The sequence below is a fragment of the Erpetoichthys calabaricus genome, chromosome 10 (assembly GCF_900747795.2).
Source record: "Erpetoichthys calabaricus chromosome 10, fErpCal1.3, whole genome shotgun sequence".
In the NCBI taxonomy this organism is placed as follows: Eukaryota; Metazoa; Chordata; class Cladistia; order Polypteriformes; family Polypteridae; genus Erpetoichthys; species Erpetoichthys calabaricus.
This window is the reverse complement of record NC_041403.2, coordinates 150,922,471-150,942,986: the sequence shown is the minus strand read 5'-3', so window position 1 is coordinate 150,942,986 and position 20,516 is coordinate 150,922,471. Positions and strand designations below refer to the sequence as shown.

At 37.3% G+C, this 20,516-nt stretch overlaps 2 protein-coding genes across 4 annotated transcripts in view; both read right to left on the bottom strand.

Moving 5' to 3' along the window:
• The window catches only part of rprd1b (regulation of nuclear pre-mRNA domain containing 1B), a 1,182,184-nt gene that overhangs the window by 184,825 nt on the left and 976,843 nt on the right, over window positions 1-20,516 (bottom strand). The window lies entirely within an intron of this gene.
• LOC114658453 (disks large-associated protein 4-like) overlaps window positions 1-20,516 on the bottom strand; it is an 894,521-nt gene that overhangs the window by 13,336 nt on the left and 860,669 nt on the right. For both annotated transcript variants that reach the window (XM_051932531.1, XM_028810525.2), the window contains exons 10-13: window positions 11,615-12,012; window positions 11,347-11,435; window positions 4,332-4,765; window positions 4,011-4,102 (exon numbers count right to left, since the gene is read on the bottom strand). In XM_051932531.1, coding sequence (XP_051788491.1) covers window positions 4,011-4,102; window positions 4,332-4,765; window positions 11,347-11,435; window positions 11,615-12,012 — 1,013 coding nt within the window. The remainder of the gene's footprint in view (window positions 1-4,010; window positions 4,103-4,331; window positions 4,766-11,346; window positions 11,436-11,614; window positions 12,013-20,516) is intronic.

Sequence of the window (20,516 nt, the reverse complement as noted above, 5' to 3'; positions counted from 1 at the left end):
AATTGTGGTCAGGTGCATCCTGTCTGCTTTAATTGTCCTTGAGATGCGTTAACAACTTGGTTGAAGTCCATCTGTGGCCTGCAATAAAATGATGTTCAGGCATAGATCAGGGCAAGGGTATACAAAAAGCTTTGAATGTTCCCTGGAGCATAGTGAAATGGAAGTTTTGGAACTACCAGGACTCTTCCAAGAGTTGGCCATCCAGACAAACTGAGTAACTGGGCAAGAAGAGCCTTCATCAGGGAAGATGCGTATACATGCTTTTGTCACCTCGTGACTTGACTACTGCAATGCAGTGCCGTTTGGTATCCCTGCTTAGAGTCTAAATAAATTACGATATGTACAATATGAGTTCAGCAGCTACAGTGGTTACCCACTTAAAACTCGGAGCACATCACTCCTACACTTCTAAAATTGCATCGGCTACCTGTTCCCTTATGTATTCAATATAAACTTCTCTTTTTAGTTTTTAATGCTCTTCATGGTGTAAACCCACCTTACTTGTCCTCTTTAATCTGTCCATATACTCCATCATGTTCACTATGTTCTTCTGAGTATTTGCTATTTAATATTCTATTATGCAGATTGCGCACTATAAGTGACAGGGGTTTTAGAATATCAGGTCCACGGCTATGGAATGCCTATCTTTTTAATATTGCCTTTTGTTGTTCTCAACTTTGATTGCAAATTGGATTGTTTGATTTTATGTGTATTGTTGTACAGTGGCCTTGGGTACCTTGAAAGGCGGTTTTAAATAAAGTTTATTATTACTGCTTCAAATATATCTTGAGAGAGGTTACTTCAGCTTGGTTTTCTTGTTTAAAAACCTATACATAATATACATGGTTTAGAGCAGTGTTTCCCAAACTCAGTCTTGGGGAATCCCTGTGGCTGCAGGTTTTTGTTCCAACCAGCTTCTGTTTTTAATTGGACTCCTAGGCTAATTAAATGAACTGATATTTCCCAAGTTCTGTGTTTATGGAACAATATTGAAATTGGAAAACTAAGTTTGCTAAAAAAAAAAAAAAAAAAAAAATTAAAATGTACCAAGCAGTTATATAGGAATAATGTATTTCTTTTCTTTTTAACAGTATTTTCCATCTTAATTTTCATTCTTTTCTAGGTCTTCCAATTGTTTAATTAATCCATTATTTACTAATTAGTGGGTCTGACTCTAAAGTAGTTGCAGCCTTTGATTATTCTGTGTTGTTTGCCTGAGTGTTTGATCTGCTCGTTTTTAATTGTCATTATTAAGATACAACGAATGTGGAACAACTGCACAGAGAAAGGGCAAAGTATAATGAAATCAACAAAAGAGAGTTAAGCATTTAAATCTATAGCAAAAGCAGAAATATTTCTAAATGTCTCAAAAATGTAAAAATCATGCTGCTATGCTTTTCTGAATGTCGAATAAAAGAAAAAAATATCAGCTAATTAAGTGAGATCAGTACTATTAGGTGTTGTCACTGATTAGGAATCCGGTTGGAACAAAAACCTGCAGCTACAGGGGTTCCCCAGGACCAAGTTTGGGAAACACTGGTTTAGAGTCACAAAATCAGCACATGCTTTTGCCCGATGTTGCCTATAGCAGAGAGGCAGATGAAGCTTGTGCAACGTGGGCTGTACCAGCTCACTTTTCTGGCTACTTGAAATCATAACAGATAAATTACATGATCTTCATGACTATAAAAGTAAAAAAAAAAAATCTAGATACTTAACCTATTTAGAAATGAATGAAAGAGGCAATGTGGTTTAGTAACATGTTATGCATATACTGAATATTAATGTACTCTATATTTGCATGTTTGAAAGCACAGGCCATGTACATTGGTTACATGTTCTATACAGATAGCCACTAGAGGGCTACCTTGTTTGTCCATCCATCCATCCATCCATTTCCTAACCCGCTGAATCCGAACACAGGGTGCTCTACCTAATCTATAAACACCAGAATTACTAGAGTTCATTTCTTTTGCTCTCAGTTTAACAATTTGTCATCAGTGATTGATGAGCTCATTGTTAAAAGCTACTTATTTTCATAGCATCTTGAAGTAGTTAGGGATGAGAATGCGTATATCAAAGAATTCAAATGGGTTGAGGGACACTGATTCTTAACTACTTCTTCAAATAATGGATTGGAAGAGCAGGGGTGGGGCTCATGAGGTTGCTGGGAAGGGGTGTGTGGCTCTTCCGATATCTTTGCCAAAGGACAAAGGTCCAAGTCTTTAGAGTCCTGGTGCCTCCTGTCTTGCTATATGGTTGCGAGACATGGACGCTATCCAGTGGCCTGAGACAAAGCCTGTACTCCTTCTGTACTGTGGGTCTCTTATGAGAATCCTTGGGTGCCACACAAGCAGTTGCTCACATAACCCCAAATGAGGCACATTAGATGCATTGTGTGGGAAGAGTCAGTTACAGCACTATGGCCATGTGGTGTGATTTCCCTGAGGGTGATCTGGCGTGTAGGATCCTCATTGTTGAGGACCCGAGTGGCTGGACTAGACTAAGGGGACTACCACAAAACACCGGCTGCGGCATGTAGATGGTCATTTCCGGAGGCTGGGACTGGACTGTGTGTCTGCCTGGGGGGTTGCTAACTGGTATCCCGAGCTATTTTATTGTGTGGTGTGTATGGCAAGGCGCTGTACCAGTGCATTCTCCCCAGCCTGACCTGATCAGTATGGAAAGGCACTTGGTGTTGACAAATGTCATTAGAATATTTAAATGCTCTGATCTCCATTCCAACCACACACTTGCAAAGCAAAAGGCATCACTACATGTTTTCAAAAATTAAATGTGAAACCTTTACCCTGTCCCTTGGTCAAAGTTGTTTATGGTTTTGTCCTTTAAATTGTTAATTTAAGTACCAATGTCAACAGGAAATTAAATGTATCCACATTTATTTTTTCTTCAGTGTAATGGATAGTACTTTAAGTCAAATTAGCATCTTAACTGCCAAGGCAGTGTGTAAGACTAGGTAAGCTGGATATAGCAGGTTCATGACCTGGCATTAAACTAGCAAATATACAATGAGTCAGTTACCATTCTCATGATTTTAATATATATTGTTGCATAAACATTTACTCTTTTTCTGGCATAAATATGTCATTATATGATGCAGACAGCATGTTGGTATAATCCTCACAGCTCCAGAGATAACAAATTGATTTCTTGTTTGGTTACCAACAGTGTTAGCAAGTGCTTTCTGTGTGTGTTGCAGATTTTCTATGAGTTTCCTTATTTCCTTCCACATGCCAAAGACATGCAGGGTGGGTAAACCCCATGTGAATGGATGTGGGTGAGTGTCCGACTGGCATGAACTGGCTCACCCATAGTATTTGCCTAGCTTGTCCAAAATAACATCGAGATATGAAGGACCCTAAAGTCTTGCTCCCCACCATTACTATTTGCTAATCTGTTCCATGTGTCTGCAGTTTTTTTGCATAAAGAAAACTTTCTAACATTTGTCAGAAATCTGCCCTTAAGTGTTCAACAGTGAACCTCTGTTCTTTTTAAACTAACATCTGGGATCAACAGCACATATTCCTTTCATAATTCATGGTAAATGAGAAATGGTAGAAGCATCAACAATTCACATTTTATAAAGTTCAACTGGCAGGAAGAAAACTGCCTGATCTAAAACTGTCAAGTTTTTTTTTTAATCAAGTAACATGAATTAAGCTATAGCAACCTCTCCTGAATAGGCAACATAGAAACTATAAACTCTTAAAAGATTTAAATATGGCTTGTCGCCTTATATAGAAACTGAATGCATGCATTTAGAGTTATTTTACTGAAACATTTTCTCACTTGTAATAACTGCTTGACTGCACTGAAATCCCTGGTTTTACTTTTAAAAGGAACGCTGGTTTAACTTTCATGGGCCTTGTATTGGTTTTCTATGATTTGGTGACTATAACCTAAGTATTTAATTTTATATGCTTGATCTTACCTTTATAGATAATATTTTAGCTAAGCTGAACTACCTGAGAGTAAATTTTATCACTTACCATATTCTGTTCACAGAGGCCTCGGAACTGCTGGAATTTCTGAGACATGAGAAGCTGTGCACTGCCCACGGCACTCCTGATCTTCCCAAGAACTACAAATGAATCAGAAAGCAAGTAAGTAGCTGAACAACACTTGTGCAGTCTTAGATGCCACAATGCAGGCTGGGAACTAGAGGGACAAATTGAGGTCCTGCTTATGCTCCTTGCGGACATATCATACTAGCATACAACAAGATGCTTATTAAACATCAGGGCTATTCTTCATTCTTATGCATAAATGTTCTCCTTGAATTCGCAATTTATTTTGCAATAGTCCTTTACCTTCTTCAGACAGCTGATTCTCTTTGGTCTCCTTTTCCATCTGTAAGCACCAACCCTCCATTCGTCCAGTTTCTGCTTGCAGAAGCTTTAAAAACCAGTATCCATCTCGGCGACAGGCTGTTGCTGTCGGCTGCACCGGTCCAGTGGGTGTTGTGCTGTTCACACTTTCCAGCCAGGGATCAGGAGGTGGCAAAGATGAAGGATCCAAAGCTGGGTCCAAACTCTCCGAGAAGGAAGAGCTGCTACTCCTTGCCCCTATGTGATTGGACATTTGTCGCTTAGGTCCACTGTCGCCACTGCCGTGGGGTCGTGATGAATAGTCAACCGATTGACTGCTGCTGCTAGCACCTTTCTCAGAGGACTTTGAGTTGCTGAACTCCTGAGTGTCTGAATCAGTCTCTTGCTTGGATGCCATACTACTGGAGCGGCTCATTCTGTTGTGACAAACAGATGGGGAAAATTCATTTCATATAAAACTTCCAAAATGAAGCTATTGATAAATTCATAATAATCAAAGCAGCTGCCTCACCAGGACAGCATGATGCACAGGTAGATTCCACAGGTGAGTAAGCCAGGTTCCAGTCATACAACATCTGAACAAACTGTTTTAATGATAAATATTGGCAACAGTATTTTGGGAGTTAAAATTAATGTTTACCTTTAGTATGTGAAATTTAATATAGTATTGTGCTGCTCGAATTAATAAATTATACGCACCATGCATTTTGAATTTCCTTTGAGAACAGAATTCGGACTTTCATCTATGAAGCACACTGCAGTGGTTTACGAAGCAGTCATGATGACCGCGATTGCCTCATGGATTAGTGGTATTTTCTTTCTATAATGGAGCAGGTAGCAGCTGCTTTAAGTACAGAAATTTAACATATTTAAGTATTGTGAGAGATAATGAGACTTACTGTTTGATTGTTCCAGATTCAGCAGTACTGTACATATTGAACAGGACAGTGGGTGTAAAGTTCTTGAAGTTCTTTACTAATAAGACTAAACCACCATTCTCACCTATTGTTACAAAGTGTGGGTTGAGATCAAAAGACTGAGGCTGTGGGTACTAGCAGCCCAACTGGGCAGTTGCAGAGCTCATCCTAATTGGCACAGTGAGGGGGCATAAGGCCTCTAAAATATAGATACTACTAATCTGGACTGAAAGGAGTCCTTTGAACTTTTCTGGAGAATCTTTTGAAAAGTCCCTTGCAGGAAATGTAATGGTTATGGCTCATAGAGTCGGAGATCCAAAGATGTACTCGAAGAAGATTGTCAGATTTGGGAAAACCTATGAAGACCTGTTCAGGATGTTGTCACCATAATTGTCACTGGAATCAGAAAATGGAGAATGAGGACTGAATGGGAAGACTTTGAAAAGTGGACTTCAGAAGTGTTATTCACCAGCAGGGAGAGTTGGCCTTGCTGCTCTAAACTACATCGATACAAACTAAAATGAAAATGGATTGATTGATTTCAGTGCTGCACATGGTGACATGCAAGCCCCGAGGAAAAAGATACTTGACATTCTGTATCTGAATGAAACATTTCAGAATCCCCTTTGGGCAGAAACGGCCATCAAATCCTCTCTCTCTCTCTCTTTCTAAAATCAAAGCACAGGCTGTTATATTATATATGCAAATAACTATTTTCCCGACTGCCTGGAATCTCTGAGGTCATGAACTCCTGAATCTTTTGAATATTCCTCTGGTCTGCAGTTTCAAAAGAGATATTAATGAGAGCTTTTGCTCTTTTTTTAAAATAAGATTAGGTTTAACAGATAACATTATATGGTAAAGTTGCAAATCAAACAGATTCATGAATATTCTACAGAACCATCCACTTTCCAATTTGAACAGGGTTGTGTTTTTGGTTCATCTCATTTATTACAGACACTGTCGAGGCCAGAACTTCCCACTGTTCAGTCTTCATTGGGAAAACAGGAAATTTGTATTGGATATCAATGAACCAAACTAACTATCATATACACTTAATCAGATTAACAGTCAAAAACATTTTCTGCTTTTTAATTTATTTTTTTAAACATCGGCTTAACTATTTTCTTTTCTTAGTATTATTAATTAAAGAGATAGTGCACTGAAGGCTGAATTATTGTTTTCCAGAATTAAAAGTAATGCTAGCCTAGGATACTTTAAAAATTCCAAAACCTGAAGATTTTTTTTTACATAGAGTGCTGGTGGCAATTATGCACATCCATAAAATGATCAAACTTACTAATTTCTTACAGGTTCTTTCTTCAATTAAAATTTTCATAAAATGTATCATAGAGTGCAACACTGTAAGAGCAATGTAAGCATTTGATAAACAAAGGTAGGGAAGTAGTCAATCAAGTACATTCATTACAGTTCCCAAAAATATTCCTTTTAAGATTCTATAATCAGCTTGTTTTTTTGCTTTGTGCCTTACCCACCTATCGTTTAAGGGGAAAGAGCGAAAGCTTTAGATGCGTCAAAAATTTTGATCTCCAGTTTTCAACGGATCTCGATGTTTTGGTATCAGGGGACCTAAAATATCGACATCTTGATCATGGGTGTGTGTATGTCTGTATGTCACAGTTTCTTGAGGATGGTCTAGAGCTCAGCTGGCTAAACGGAAAAATAGACTCGAAACTTAAGCCTGTTATGAGATGACAATGTGCCGATTAGTTTTTGAGCAAAATCATGCACGAGAAAGAGGCACTCTAGAGGAACCCTCAAATACTGTAACTCTGTAGTTAATTATGAATTCTTCTCATCAATTGCTATTGTAATAACCTATTTTATTATCAGAAAGATCAGCATCACAGTGGTAAATAATTACTGAAATGTTATGGCATAGTTCAGATAACTTGTTTCCTAGGGCGCAAAGCCTACTGATGCTCACGTCTAGGGATGGGAATTGATAAGATTTTCACGATTCCGATTCCATTTTCGATTCTGTTTAACAATTCGATTCTTTATCGATTCTCCTATCGATTCTTATTTTTAAAAAAGGAGAACACACAGGTCTCTTAGCTTAGAACTTTGTTTTATATCTTCTCTTTGAACAAGATAACCTTACAAACCCAACAGTGAGACCTTAAGAGATCCACAGCCTACGGCTCCTCGATGGGGTGCCACGGGGTCCCCAGAAAAAAATTTGTAAATGTAAAATAATAATAAAATAAATATTCTTCTATAGCAATAACAAAGTATAACATAAATTATTCTGTGGCAATTACACAAGAATGTCCAGTAACATTTACACTCTCCTTTTTAAAAGTATATATGAGCTGAGCACTCAAAAATAAAACTACATCAGCCAGCAACAAATACAATCAACTCAAGTCCAATGGAACTGTGCACTGTGCAATTCTGCAACCATCAACTATTTTGACAGCTACATCCATGTTGGCCGCATTATCAACAGTGGCTGCCACAACCTTGTCTTTGATACCATACTCCTCCAAGATCTCATCAATCTCCTCTGCTACAGCTGTCCCTGTCTGTGCGTGGTACACTGGTTTGGTTTTGAGGACTTTTTCTTGAGCCTGGCCATTCCTGACATAATGCAGCGTTACTGTGAGGTAATGATCTTGACTAAAACTTGTCCATTCTTCTGCAGTGACGGCTGCCTTCAACACATGTTTCAGCTCAGAAATGGAAACGGATGAAACATCTGGTAAGAGGAGAACATGCAACTTTGACATTCCCTGACTTCGCCTACAATTAAACACACCCCGAAAATCGGGGGCATCTACTGTGGCAAATGGGTGCAAGCATTTTACCACAAACTTAGTCACTGCTCGGTGACATTCGTCTATCCTGGCCTGTGTCATTTTACTTTTCCCCGCCTCTGTGAAAGGAGAAGCTACCGGTAGACTGCAGCGAGAACTGCCAGCATCTGAGACAGCCAGACTCTTGTCTGTCTCTCTCGTCATGGTCATCTAAATGCAATGCACAGTAATAGCAGATTTTGCAATAAGGCAAATCGCGCTAACATAATATGCAATGTTAGTTGATTAGTTACCTGCCGTATTAACCAAACTTTTGAGCATTTGTGCCGCTTAGGCGCCCCATGTTTCCTGCTGGGTAAATGACGCTACGCAACGTGGTGACGTCATTCGTGGCGACTGGAATCGATAGGGGAATCGTTTGCAAAAATGGCAAACAATTCCAAGGAATTGAAACAGTGGGAACCGGTTCTCAACAAGAACCGGTTTTCGATTCCCATCCCTACCCACGTCCGAATTTTTCTACCTAAAAAAGGGTACATTTTGATAACTGCCAAGTGCTAAGCTTCTTGAAATTGTATTTCTCTTTTGTATGATGATACGTAAAATGTAATCAATGGATGTAGCCCAAAAATAAGCATGTCACACGCTGCCAGTGAAAGATCTTTACAAGTGCAGTCATTGCAAGTTTTAGCAATTCTTTGAAACAAATTTCTTCCAGTCCTCTGCACCTTCATAATTATATCTAACAATACTTTCCAGACTTTCCTCTGGAATTATTTTAAAAGGCTGAATCTGAATAATATGATACAGGTCAAGTGGGAGGCACTGTGCCATTCTCAAAGGTTATATAGCAAGTTTAATTTCATAAATGTTTTGATTTAGTGATGCATCTTTAACTGTAGGCGGCTATATTCACATCAAATCTTTTGTGTTAGTTAGGATCCTTCTGCAAAAAAAAGAATACCAAAGATCGGTAGAAATGACACAGGATTGAAAATATGATCATTAACTCATAATATTGTGAGCTACTAGACCATTAAAAAAAAAAATCCAATAAAAAGCCACAAGTTACATAACTGCAGCCCACAATCACTCAAGACACTCATTATGAAAAAATCTGCCATACCAATTTAAACACACACTTTAACAACTAATTCAGGCAGTAATAAGCTTTTTTTTTTTAAAAACTCAAGGGTGAAAAACAAAAGGTGAATAAAGCAAAGAAAATTGGACTGTCAAGGAAAACTCTTAATTTCCAGTTCATGACCCTATTTATAATGTTGATCTGCCACTTGTCCCTCATTTCTGACCTGGTTGTAACACAGATCAATAAACAGATTGATTAATAGAGAATAAAGCTTTTTCAAATGGGTAAAGTCAAAGAAGATGAAGAAAAACAGAATCTGATTCTTCTTTCAGCAGTATGGCCTTGCTGACAGGAATGCTTTCCGATTAAACTCAGAACTGACATTAAAATATACAATTTGTTTTTTTCTGGGCCAAGTGCTGCAAAGGTCAATGGTAACATCATAATAGATACAAAAACATCCTGAAGAGCAAAATGTTAATTTTTAACCATTCATTAGATTGTATTTATAAAGATAGGTAGCATGGCTGCACAGAGGTTAGTTAAGTACTGCCTCCTTATAGATACAGGGACAGGCGTTTTGATTTTTTAGTCTGTCAATGTCAGTGTGGAGTTTGCAAGTTCTCAGTGACTGCCCGATGCTTCAATTTCATCCCACACTCCAGCAATATGTGCTAAATTGCCTCGTGATACCCAACTGCGGAGTTTGTCAGTGTGGATGTGTTGCACGGATTGTGCCACACTACAGGTCAGTGTCCCACACAGACGATTCCTGCATAAAGTTCAAATGGCACTGGAACAAAATGTAGCATCCCAGTAACCCTGCAGTGGGTATGTAGTTTTAGAAAACAGTTTGCCTTTTAAAAGAAAAATATAAAACCCAACAATAACTAAGATTTAAGGAAACACTGGACATATTAATAAACATTTGCTGACATTTTGATATTATTCTGTGCTTCTAAATAATTCTACTTTCTTCAAGTTGACCTTGCTCTACTATATATAAACTGAATTTTCACTTTCCACTACACTACGTTGTACAAACTGGCAACCTGTCTAGGGGATGGTTCCTGCTTTGTGCCCTATGGCCCTTCTCAGGAAAATGATGTGGTACTTGTATAAAAATGAGTGATGACTATAATATCATTGGTACATCACTTTTCTTCCCTTAACATTAAGATTTTTTCCATGGAGTTCTCTGTGCTCATGAAGAGAAGCACAATGTTTAACCAGTAATGGGGCTGGGGTGTAATATTCTTTTAATAGTTCTCTTGAACCTTTCATAACCTGCACACAAAACAAAAATCCATGGCATGACTAACAGGAATTTTCAACTGGTGAGGTGTCAAACTAAAGGAATCCTGGAGAATCCCTACTGCATTTAACTGTATTGGGAGAAATGGAGCACAGGGGATATTATATTTAATGCTGACAGGACAATAAAACAAATCTACCTCATGGCTGCAGCCCACCAAGACTGAACAGTGTTGAACAGCAACTGCAACAGAGTATTTACTTTCCACATTGCTGCCTATACTCGGACAACGCCAGTTCATGCAACGTTACCTGCACTATTCACAAAGTTGTAATTAAATCTGACACATTTTCTGTCAGGCCACTCAATGTAATTCCTACATAAAATATTATAATACCAAAATTAGAATGAGAAAATATTTGCAAATTTATTCCAAAGTGCTGAAGATATATAATGAACTTTAGAAACCTTTGTTTACAGTCCTATGGTTACTGTACTGTAAGAGTTGCACTAAATACATGGCAATTACTTTTCAAAAATATCGTGGAAGCTAAAGGAGTATATTTTAAAATCAACCTCAGTTTATATCCCTCTAGTGACAGGGTAATTTATTGCCCCCCCCCCATTTATTATTCTGTATCCTAATTTAATAGAGTATACCACAAGGCTAATCAAAACCTTACCTGTGGACAAGTTACAAAAATACATACACTGCAATACATACAGCTTGGAGGTGGTGCTAAAAATGGAGGAATACAAATATTACCACTTTGGACTGCCTTAAAAATGACACTGCTCTGCAGATCACGTATCACACAGATTTTTTTTTTTAATCTAAATATTTCAGCTCATTAGAATGAACATTTTCTTATGAACATATCAAGCAATTCTCCAAATTCTGTAAGGCATAAAAAAAACAATGAAAATCCTGCATATATTATATATATATTATACGTACTGCCAGCCGTCTTCCACTTGCACTCCAATAGACTGAAATCGGGTGAGCAATGAAAGGTCCTCTTTATGGGGAGGCTGAATGCAGTCTACCTGCAAGTTTGACACAAAAGATAAATAAGTATATCTCAAAGGAGCAACAACTCTGAGTAATAAAAAAAGCAAAAACTGATGATCTTAGTTTTAAGGCAAACGCTATCTGCATCCACTAAACTTAATACTGAGCAACCCTTGCAGGTACATTCTTTGATAAGCATTTCAAGTATGTCTACCTGTATTCCAATAGAAGAAAGTTTTCTTTTGGGAACTTGCTCTGCTTTGGGCTCCTCAATGGTAAGAGTCCCCTTGTCACTTTTTAGAGGGTCATGATTGAGGTCAATGGTTATGCGGGATGGGCAGTCAAGGGAAGGGAGCTCACGAGGAGTGGCAATAGGAAGAGGGATTGAAATGCCCTTGGCCAGACTGTTGGCTCTCGTGCTGTCCAAGCTGTCCGAAGAATTACTGAGCCCTGACTGGCTGTTGGCTTCACTCTTGTGATCTTGGCTGTCCAGGTAAATGTCTTGAGCCGACTCTGTGCTGCTTTGCACTGTCACTGAGATGAAGGGCTTTGAGGTGGTGCGGGGTGGTACTGGAGGTGGTGCCTTCTTATAGGTAGTTATGCAGGTGGAAGCTAGCAGAATAAAGAAAGAAAAAATGTTAAGTGATAACTTGAAAGCGAAAAGGATATTTTGTAATTACTTTTTTTTTTTTTTTTTTTTATAAAGGTAATTCATTTTTTTGAGTACTTAATTTTAAATTTTTTTTTTTAAAGTAATTCTTTTCACATCATCATTTTTTACTTTTGTCCATAGACACACACACACACACACATATTTTATTCTGAAAGCAATCATTTCATGCGGAGGAATGTCTAATATGTATACAGTAATTCAACTGAAAGCTGGAACCCAGAGCTAAATACACTATAATTTATAAATGATTATGGAAGAGCGTTGACAGGTTTTCTGGGCATCAAAATCCAACTGGTTTATTTACAGTAATGTGTTATAGATTAGCTTTATACAACCTTATCATTTGTTACTATTTTAATAGTTGGGCATAATTAATAACATTCAAATATTGATTCCAGCACAGTCTCTGGTACAGTCCATTATGACTGCGCTGATCATTGTTACTCAGCCACACCACATGAATATAGTAGGGCCCTAAAACAGGATGATTACTTCTCTACCACAAGATGGCACCCTCCTGGACTCAAATGTATTGCTTTGTGTAAAGCAGAGAAAAGAACAGTTTATCCTAAAAATCTACAGAAATGATTCTGACAGACAACTATAGTTTGTTTTCAGGGCATAGTGATATCACCACCATATTACAGTACTTTTGTAACAGTTTCAAGTATATTACAGTTCATGAAATCTAATTAGAACATTTTTTACTCACTATTACTACTTGGCAACATCTTGATATATTAGGATTATGAGATTTAAACCCATTAAAATGTATTGTCTACTATGCATTAAATGAATATTGAGATTTATTTCACCTACAGTATACTTTTTTTTTGTTTTTTTTAACATTTTATTGAATTTATTAAAATTGAATAACATTCCATACAGGCAAGTCAAATTTTACAAAACTAGGTTCAAATCAAAATCAACCCCTATCCATGAAAAAGAGAGCTAAGCCAACAGAGTAAAAGTTTAATAGTAGGAAAAATAAGTAAATAAATAAATAGAATTTAAAAAAAAGGGAGAGTCCACTTCCTCAATTTAAATGGTTATGCTAAAATGTTATTTATTAGATCCTGCCAGTTTTTAAACTTCTAAATATGTAATAACTCTTGAGATCACCCAATTTTCATTTTTTTTAATGCACAAATAAGGGATTGATATGGGAATACAAGCTAATGACAGAACTACCTACACATACTGTAGAACCTATTAAACACGACACTGAACTACTTACTTTCTACATTCTGTAGAAAGAAGCAGTTTTCGGCTTTTAAGAACATCAGAAAGATTTTGACAACAGGCCATTCAACCCCACAAAGCTCGCCAGTCCTATCCACTTAATTTCTCCAAAATAGCATCAAGGAGAGTTTCGAAGGTCCCTAAAATCTACTGTCTTCCACAATACTCGGTAACTTTGTAATGTCTGCGCAAAATCTGATGTTACCAAGTTTCCAACTATATACCCGTGTTTTGTTGACCTCATTTTAAAAGTAAGAGTCATGGTCCACTGGACTAATTCCCTTCATAATTTTGAACACTTTAATCATGTTACCTCTTAAATCGCCCTTTGCTTAAACTGATAAGGCTCAGTCTCTTTTAATCTTTCCTCATCATTCATCTCCAATAGCCCTAGAATGAGCCTAGTCGCTCTCCTCTGGACTTTATCAAGCACTGTTACGTCCTTTTTGTAGCCTGGAGACCAAAACCGCACACAGGACTCCAGATGAGGTCTAACCACTGTGTTATAAAGCTTTTTTTTCCCTCCCCTTGTGGCATTTTACGTTTTTTTCCTCTCCTTCCACTCCCTCAAAATGAGCAAGTTAAAGTCAATAGAAGGCCAAATGCTCTGGAAATCATGTTAGGTGCCGCAGCCAACAAAGAGTTGCCCTGTGCGCAGTTTTGCAGTCATCATACCCAAAGCTATTCTTGTGAATATTAGGTACTTTTGTATGGGCAGCAGAGTAGTTAGTGGTGCTGTTTCACAGCTCCAGGGTCACTGGTTCAGCTTTAGACCTGGGCACAGTTGTAGTCTATGTATTTGTTCTAAGTTTACACTTTTTCTCCCACATTACAGAGAAGTACAGGTTAGGTTAACTGGCAACTCTAAATTGGCACAGTATGAGTTAGTGGGGGTGAGCCCCCTTCTGGAGATGGTTCCTGCCTTGTACCCAATGTTGCTGAGATAGACATTGCCTACAAGATTCTATATTAGAGTCGAGTTCTAAAAATTTGTTAATAAAATTTGGTGTACAGTTTGTTTTCTATTCAGAAGTGCAAGAATTTGCTCAACCTACTGATACAGCTTTATTTCAGTAAGATATTCAGAACAATCCATTGTCCAAATTTTGCATTAAAATGCAGGGGACTGATTAACTTGGAAGCCATTAGTTAGCAAATGGTTGTGTCTTTTCTTTAGAGTGAGTCCCTAACAACATTTTTAGATGCACGTAATGCAATTTACTCTCACAGGAGACTGAAGTCTATCCTGCAGAATCGAGTGCTAATGTCAAGCAGTTCAGTTACAGCAATGTTGGGAAATTTTCATTGGTAGGTTGTACCGGTGTTTAAACTTCATTCTTAACCTGTAAGATGGATAATCAACCGTGATGATCTAGAATAATGTTTTATACTGTTAAGGTGTGGGTAAATTAGTGCCTTGTTGCCACCGGCATAGATTCCGATAACCTAGTTTTTACTGTAGAAGGTTGTAGGGTAAGATGATAAATAGACGAGACTAAAATAGACTAGGCCGTTTAATTTTTTTGTGGTCTTAAAATCCGCAAAATGAAAAAAAAAATAATAATAACAACGATGTTAATATGTCAGAACGTATTTTGAGTGTGTGTGAACACCTTTTAAATTCTCAATGCAGTGTTTCACAACATCAAAATACAATCCTGAAAAATGATGCTTTAATTTTAAGATGAACAGACTTTTACACCTATGCATTTTAAAAGAGAAAAGCAATATAAACTCCACTCAAAAATGGGGTAGGATTGTTAGCCATTTGGAATTATTCTTGCACTCATCAAATTTTGATCTCTAGGGTTTTTTTTTGGCATCAGATCACTTTGACTTTCTTATATATTTATTCTTCTTATTGAGAATGTTTTGAAAGCCTTTGTAATGACTGCAGTTTACTTGTATCTCTTTATCTTCCTGGTCCCCGGTCTAAGTTCATTGCATTTGTTTTTAGCTTTTGTTCCCCTCTGTACTACAATATACACACAGTATAAATCAATCTTAAAGCAATCACAGTACTTTGGCATCAAGTGGAGAAACTGAGGAGGGCCATCCATTCCACTTTGTGAAATGTTAACATACCTGCAGTGCTGAAGAGTATGGTGCAGACTGCAGAGATCTAAACTTACCTCACTCGTTCAAAAAGATGTGAACACTGCTGTATTCAATATTGTATTTTTAGCAATCAAAAACGTTACTGACCTGACAATGAGTGGTCTCTTGAAGAGCACAGTGTCAAAGAACTCTGCTAAATGCTTCAGTCAGTCTTGACTGGCATCAGTTAGGCAAGTTGTTGAGAATAATTTTTAATATAAATTAAGATTTCAGCAGTTCAGTTTCAATGCAATTTAGAAATAAATGCACAAAGTACACAATGCAGATTGATGGAAACATATGTTAAGAACAATCTCTGCACAATAACCTTTTAAAACATAAAGCCTTAGAAATATTTATTTTTTTACAGTTTGAACTATGCACGTTTTACAATTTGAACATTCAATTTAAAACTAGCCGTAAAAGGTGGCAAGCTGATTATATTAAGCTCTCTTTAAAGTGCTTGTCACAGTTTTGATATTTAATCCACCATAAGCAGAGGACCATGAGTCATGATCAGCTGTAAATGTGCAGAAATGATTCGAGGTGAGGTTTCTTTATAGTTGTGAATATGACCTTGAAGAAGCTGTTAGGTATTCTAGGTGTCGTTATCGGAGTACGAAAGCAGTCATGTGCAAAACTGTTTCAAAACGGGTACTTTTAGAAAAAGGCAGCTCCACAGCCAGAACATAAGGCTGTGCTAACAAATAAACAGCACAGTGAGAAGATAAAAATACACAAGGGCTGCTGGGGCTTGTGTCATGGAAACTGAAATGTATCACACTGGCTACCCGACAAAAACAACCAAAGCAATTAACAGATTTAACTTTTTCTGTGCCAATTATATATTATTTGGAAAATAGAAAACTAATGAAATGGGTCTATTTATAAAAGACTGTTTAAAACCTTTGGAGTTTGTACTACTTTTCTGTAAAAGCTTGCTGGGATTAAGTTAAGAAGAAATGAACGACTGGCTATTCCAAACAGGTCCAATATGAATGTCTGTATGTGAGTAGGCCCTGTGATAAGACTGGGATTTTGTCCAGGGCTGCCTCATGCCTTGTCGAGTTAGATTAAGCAGGACTGAATATGCTAGGTTACATTTAACTCATTCTAGCCCAGTGTGAGTACAAATGCGGGCCCTGTGATGGTATGGCACCCCATGCAGGTCTGGTTCCTGCCTTGAACCCAACGCTGCCAGCATGGGCTTCAGCTACCTGCGCCTTTCAATTGGATTAAGCAGATCTCAGCATGTTTTGTAATCGATTTAAAACAACGTAACATTGCATTCCATAATAGACAAAAAAAAAACCAATGTAATACAAAAAATGGATTTTAAAAAGGTTCACACACATACTGAAATTTTAGCTTTGTTGATTACACTTCAACATTTGCAACAAATGTTTAAAAGAAAAAGGTACTTATTATTTTCTAATAAAAATATTTGAAGACCGAGGTTTAACTCTGAACACTGAACAAATTATTAGCATTTGTGCATCATTACCATTATACACTTTCTCAATTAACACCAAATCTTCAAATAATTTTTCTTTGATTAACTACTTTTCTTCTGTTATTTTTTTGAAGATCACTTCAGACATTACATTTAAATCTTTGGCTGGCAATTCTTTGCAAGTGAAGCTACTTACAGATAGCCATTATTCCTGTTTGGATATTGGTTTTCTTCTAATTTAATAAGCACACTAATCTACCTCCAATTCATGCCAATTCAGCAGGTATATCTGATTGAGTGAAGCAATTATTAGTTTTGATATCGTGGTTATTTCCAATGGAATTTGAGCAGTGGTAAGCAGTGTCAGTCCTGGAGGGCCGTAGTGACTGTAGATTTTTGTTCTAACCCAGTTGCTTAATTAGAAACCAATCCTTACCGCTAACAGGTCTTATTTAATTAATTTCAAGGCTTTTAAATGTTTTTATTCTGCCATGTCCAGTCATTCTTGGATTGTAGATTTTTTTCCTTTCCGAGGATATCATTCAAATGATTTGAATCCTAAAACTGATGAGTAATTCTCAGTCCGTCACTTATTTCTCTTCAGTTTCCATCCACCTATTTTATTAAACCAGATAGTTCACGATGAAGACACACAGGTGTACATGGAGAAAAATTAGATGGAGTACTGTGGGTTTCTTTGTTATTTGCATCTTAGTGATAATACGGAGTATTTAAAAACAGTGAATGCAGCTGTTTAAGACTAAAATAAATTAAGGGTGGGGAATGTTAATAAGCAAAACAATTAAAATGAAGCATAAAATGTTGCTTGAATGAAAAATGCTTCATAAACAATAATTGACCTCTCAAAAAAAAATTTGGTTGGAATGAAAACCTGCAGTCACTGCGGCCCTGAAATAGAGTGACACACAAGCAAACTTTAATCTCTTTCAACTGTTTGCCCCCCCCCCCGCAAGCCACTGAGTCCCTCAGTTTAGGACAGGATGTACTACACAGAATTACACAAACTGACTGTTGCATTTTTAAAAATTCCTAAGAAAAATCAGTGATGTCCTCAATACAAAACACAACCGGCCTCTTGTTTCTGCAGCACATATTTTGTTCAACAGAAGATGTAAGATGCTGTAAGATCACAGCAGACATAAATGGCTGTTTAAAACGGGTCTAAAGTTGCGCCTCTTTTGACAAACAAATTGAGTAATTTTTGTACACAATATTATTAGAAATTATGGAACTGAAATCCTTACACAAATATTATGCTGAAAAGCACGTGACTGAAAGCTTATACACTTGATACATGTCTTTGTGATAATTAAGAGTCAACTTAAAGTATTTGCAAAAGGTTCTAAAGAGTGTGATCCTTTAATCGTTTATTTTTCAACCTCATAAACGAGACGAGACATGAATGACTTAAGATAAACCACAATGAAGTCTACAAGCATGTTGTTATTTCTTCAAAAAAAAAAAATCAAAGTATACAAGTGACATTAATGAATGAGGTGTTCAATGAAAAATAAAAAAACCATAAAGCAGAAATTTATGTGTGACTTAGAAGACACAAGAAATGATAGACAAAATAAAAAAAAATCTGATTAGAGGGAGTTCCTGAGTTAAAATATTGTTCTCTTTTCACGTACAAGAGCCAGATGGGAACTAGCAGTGATGACAAGTACTGCTGGAAAGTACAATAAGTCCTACTAGGCTGGGGGGCAAAGCACGCAGGATTACGCTAATTACATCTTGAAATGTGACAGGTTATTACCAAATCCTCTGTCATCTGCTTAACTCTCTGAACTTGAGGCTTTCTTTAAGACTAAAGCACGCCTCAGCTCTTGACTATGCTCTGCCATATGTCAGTCCACACAGAGGCTACACAAAATTTGAATACATCCTCTTTTATTAATTGTATTGTGTATCTTGGCTTTAATTTATGATTTCACATATATATTGTCTTTGATTTGCCATCTGAAATAATTTTAGTAGACTTCTTGCTGACAACATATTAGGAAAAAATTTTTTTTAAATCTCTCATTAATTCTATTATCCTAATATACAATTATATGCACACACAAACATTTATTTTCATATATTATAAGGTGTTCAGTTAGGAATCAGACTACTTTTATGGTATGTTGCAGCTTTAAAATCATTTAAATTCATTTTTCCCCTCATCAGGCAACACTTAAACCCCAAAACAGAAAAGCAAAAACAGAATTTAAATGCATTTTGGCAATTTTTAAAAAAATAAAAATCTGAAATATCAGACTGACGGAAGGTTAAATGCTCAAAGAAAATCAATGTGAACCAATGCAGAACATAGAGACTCCAGATAATGAGTGAACATTCCATGCATCAACACATCTTCCCAATCCCCTCCTTCTGTTACAGAATGTAGAATGGACATATATAAGCACCAAGTAACCTTTAGGATACAGGAAGGGAATGGAACCTGCTGCAAAAGCCAATTTCAATACAGTGTGAATGTGGATAACTCACACTAATGGTAAAAACACCCAACGCAGATCAACCTTTAATGTTATTTATCAGCTTATTTAAATTATTTAAAGGTGTTTCTCTTTTCACAACCCATGTTGGCAATAGGAATTTCTACTAGTGATCACTAAAGCTAACTTTAGTTGGTGTATTTTCCTTTGGTTGCTCCACTTATTCAGCCGGGAATGACAATATAAGTTAACTTCCTTTGCGTTAACCCCGAGTGTCTCTCAGGCTCAGCATTCTATGCCAAAATGGTTAAGCCAGAGTGTCTCTTGGGTTAAGCGGTTATAATCTGACAAAGTGTTAAGCCCAAATAATGCTCAAAACAGTACTCTGTCGCCATCAATGGATAAAATAGCATCATGATGCAAAACAATCATGAGTACTTCTACTAGTATACGTTTTGACACATTATAGTAATTCATCAATATTCATAAGTGGGGCAGTGTCTTGAAATAAAAGACACAATGGTATGTAAATGAAAAGCTGTAAAGCCAATTTTTAGAACAAACTGAACCATTAGTTGAATCCAATGATAGTGATGACAAAGTGTACAGTGATCCCTCGCTATATCGCGCTTCGCCTTTCGCGGCTTCACTCCACCGCGGATTTTATATGCAAGCATATTTAAATATATATCGCGGATTTTTTGCTGGTTCGCGGATTTCTGCGGACAATGGGTCTTTTCATTTCTGGTACATGCTTCCTCAGTTGGTTTGCCCAGTTGATTTCATACAAGGGACGCTATTGGCAGATGGCTGAGAAGCTACCCGGCTTACTTTTCTCTTTCTCTTGCGCCGACTTTCTCTGATCCTGACGTAGGGGGATTGAGCAGGGGGGCTGTTCGCACACCTAGACGATACGGACGCTCGTCTAAAAATGCTGAAAGATTATCTTCACGTTGCTCTCTTTTGTGCAGCTGCTTCCTGAAACGACATGCTGCACGGTGCTTCGCATACTTAAAAGCTCGAAGGGCACGTATTGACTTTTGATTGAAAAACAAACTCTGTCTCTCTCTCTCTCTCTCTTTGTCTGCTCCTGACGGAGGGGGTGTGAGCTGCCGCCTTCAACAGCTTTGTGCCGCGGTGCTTCGCATACTTAAAAGCCAAACAGCCCTATTGATTTGTTTGCTTTTTC